The following is a 3,520-nucleotide window of genomic DNA, read 5'->3' on the forward strand; positions in this document are numbered from 1 at the left end:
GCCTCTTTCAGTTGGTGTTCCACCTCTTTCAGTTGGTGTTCCACCTCTTTCAGTTGGTGTTCAACCTCTTTTATGTCTTCACCATAAATCCAAACTTGTGCACCTAAACTCTTAGTTTTTTTTTTTAAACCATTCCACCATTTTCAAAGTAAAGGTTGAAATAAATATTTTAGATAAATAATATTCATGTTGATGATGAGTGGATGTAAAGTTACCTGGAGGTCAATGAGGTCTTGGATCATGTGTTTGTTCCAGAAGAAACGATCATCCACCTGTTAAAACAAACAGGTAAAGTGAAGAGGTTTTACACAAACAGACAAAAACAGGACGAGGTCCCCCCCACCTGCTTCCACAGAGGTAGGCCGGACTTATCCGAGTCTCCCTGACGCTGCACGCTGTTCGTCAGGTCATAGGTCATGCTGTAGTAGAAGGAGTCCGAGTCCATGAAGATCTTGTACAGCTCTTCCAGCAGCCGCCTCTCCAAACGCTCCTTCTCTTTGTTTTCTTTAACCTGGAAGGCAGGGGAATACTGGAATGGGACGTTGGAAAGAAAACAGCGTAAGAAGCCAAGAAATCCCCAAGAGCCTGGAAGCAAAGTACGAAGGCAGGAAAGTAGAACGCTGCACAACAGAAAGTGTAAAAAAAGATAATAAAGCACCTTCTTCTTGATGGGCACAGCCACGTTGGACTTGATCTGACTGAAAGTTTTCATCAAGAACTTGGAATCATCAGGAGACTGGGCCAGCTTCTCTGGTTTGTCAATTCCAAAGTGATGCTTTTTACAAAGCTGTGAAGAAAAAATAAAATGACAAATTTAATACCGCTCTAATATTTAAAAAAGACCAACTTCAGGCCGATCCTCGTCAATATTTATTAAAAGATTCAGTTTTCAGACCCAACATGTCAAACTGTTCGATAGAAACAAAAATGTATATTATAGAAAATTCACAACAGCCGTAACTTGATTACATTTAAATAAATTAATAAATTAATAAAAGGCGTCATCACAAGCACTCACTAACGTTTCGCGTCGTTTCAATTGCCCTTAATTTATTTCTTAGTAAAACTTTATCACGATCCATCACATCAGCTAAAAAACAACCTTTTCCGTCAATAAAAATCTAAATGTTCGGCTACTAACATTTTACTTTGAAACAGGACAAAACTACAAGAATAAAAAAAACGCTCCTTGAAGTTGTTTAGTAATTATATAAAATTTTTAAAAAAATCAGAATTAATTTCCTCCTGCAGGCTAGTTTCAGTCATGTTAAAATCCTTTCAAAATAAAATACCATGCAATAAATAAATAAATAAATAAATAAAACTATGGCGGCCATGACAGTTGCTTTAATTCTTCAAAAGTTGCCCATTTTAGGAAGAATTTGAATACTCTAAAGCCACTGACCATCCCTGGTTAACAGCCATCTCACAATAATAACCAGTTGACGCTCGGAGCACGAGCTGGGGAGGACTCTCAGCTACCACACCATTATTTAGCAAAATATCTGCAGATTTGACTGAGTTGTACCCATGTTAGTATTTGCTGCTGATTAGCTGTGGTGCCCATCCTAATCAGCTGACTCCAAAAGTAAACAGACTGTAGACTTCTGAGAGGTTCACTGAAATCCAATCAGCGGTTATTCAGATATTTTGCTAACAAACAAACAGCTAGAACAGCTACGTTTTGGACTTTTTGTGATCACTCAGATTATGGATTACGAGTCTGTAACACCACGCCAAACTCTAATGTTTGATGTTTGTAATATTTACCGAGCGTGGCCATTTGATTTGGTCTGCCCAGGCCGCCTAGCTGTGGCGGCCATCTTAGATGAGTTGTAGATGCTCACCCAATGATTATTTCTAAGAATTTTATTATTTTTGCAAAGATATAGACAAATGCAGGTAAAAAAACCACCAGCGTTTTGGACCGGATAAAGTTGTAGTAGTGGCCTAATTTGGCCCACAGACCTTCAGTTTGACTAGATTCAGAACAAAAGAATGGAAACATCTGGCCCCGTTTATTTTAAAACAGAGGCTCAATGAAGGAGTTTAATCACTACGGTGAACTACAGATAAACTAAACATTAATCTGTAGAAAATCTAAAACACGACACGGTGGTTCTGTGGGTCAGGGTCTAAAAGCTACTGATCCTCCTCCGAGGTTACTCACTTGGAAATATTCAGTTTCATCGTCCAAGAAGTTTCCCTGAAAAACCAAAACTTTAGGAAAATTCTACTTTTGTTGTCGTTTGCTGCTCCGGTTTTACTTCTCCGACACGAATCGTGCTCAGACTCAGGATGGGTACTTGAGTTTATTAATAAACAAATATTAATCACAAGTTCTGGTAGAAGTGAGACATTATTAATCGTGCTAGGAGGCGTTCATGTGATGTTTAAAATGTGTGAAATGTGCCTACCTCCAGGTCCAGCTCCTGGGGCTCCTCGTCAGACAGGGGAATGACGGCGATTTTGGTGATTTTGTAAACCTTGTGGCCGCCCGGCGGTAAACGGCCCACCAGAGCTTTCTGACGGATTAAAACAAGACCCAGTGGAAGATCTGCCAAGAGGAGAAACAGGACGGAGGAGCTGCGTCATTCATGTTAATTAGTCTCAAAGGTGTTGATTAAGCAGCTGCGCAAACTACAGACTTTATTAATGAGCTGCACGAGACGTCAAGGAAATAAATATTTACATCCCCTCATTTCATTTGGTGCACTAAATATTACATGCATTTTATTGTGACGGGGTGTATTCAAGACTTTCAGGTCCACACGCACAAAATCTGACTCGTATCGCTTTATTTCAAGATTTCATACTTTTCCAGACTCTAAATTCCAGATTCCACAGCTTATTTTTTTAACCTCTATAAAATGTTTATAAATAATTTATGCCAGATGTTTCTATAGTGGTCTGTTTTTTTATGTGAACTTTAAATAAACACAAAAAAAGACTGCTTTAGAGGAATTTGCATTTTTACAGGAACCAGAGTGAACGATGAACTCTGGATGACTTCGCTACACTGCAGCTGCAAGCTAAATGGTGCAAAAAAAAACATAGCTAAGAGCTAAATGAAGCAAAAGTGCAACTATGAGCTAAATGTGCAAAACCATAGCTAAGAGCTAAATGATGCAAAAACTGCAGCTGCAAGCTAAATAGTGCAAAACCTCACCTAAAAGCTAAATGGTGCAAAACTACAGCTATGAGCTAAATGATGCAAAACCATAGCTAAGAGCTAAGTGATGCAAAACTGCAGCTGCAAGCTAAATGGTACAAAACCTCACCCAAGAGCTAAATGAAGCAAAACTGCAGCTGTAAGTTAAATGATGAAAAACTGCAGCTATGAGTTGAATTTTGCAAAACCATAGCTAAAGAGCTAAGTAATGCAAAACTGCAGCTGCAAGATAAATGTTGCAAAACCTCAGTTATGAGCTAAATACTTTAGGAGTACTTTCAGGAGGATTAATCCTCACAAGGCAACTGGCCCAGACAACATCCCCGGAAAAGTGTTGAAGGAATGTGC

At 39.0% G+C, this 3,520-nt stretch overlaps 1 protein-coding gene across 1 annotated transcript in view; it reads right to left on the reverse strand.

The window, feature by feature from the left end:
• inpp5f (inositol polyphosphate-5-phosphatase F) overlaps nucleotides 1–2,702 on the reverse strand; it is a 13,209-nt gene extending 10,507 nt beyond the window's left edge. Inside the window, exons 1-5 of the mRNA XM_037689430.1 lie at nucleotides 2,693–2,702; nucleotides 2,418–2,557; nucleotides 659–787; nucleotides 344–529; nucleotides 216–272 (exon numbers count right to left, since the gene is read on the reverse strand). Coding sequence (XP_037545358.1) covers nucleotides 216–272; nucleotides 344–529; nucleotides 659–787; nucleotides 2,418–2,557; nucleotides 2,693–2,702 — 522 coding nt within the window. The remainder of the gene's footprint in view (nucleotides 1–215; nucleotides 273–343; nucleotides 530–658; nucleotides 788–2,417; nucleotides 2,558–2,692) is intronic.
• Between the last annotated feature and the right edge of the window lie 818 nt (nucleotides 2,703–3,520).

Source organism: Nematolebias whitei, chromosome 1 (assembly GCF_014905685.2).
Source record: "Nematolebias whitei isolate Nwh7 chromosome 1, NemWhi1, whole genome shotgun sequence".
Classification (NCBI taxonomy): domain Eukaryota; kingdom Metazoa; phylum Chordata; class Actinopteri; order Cyprinodontiformes; family Rivulidae; genus Nematolebias; species Nematolebias whitei.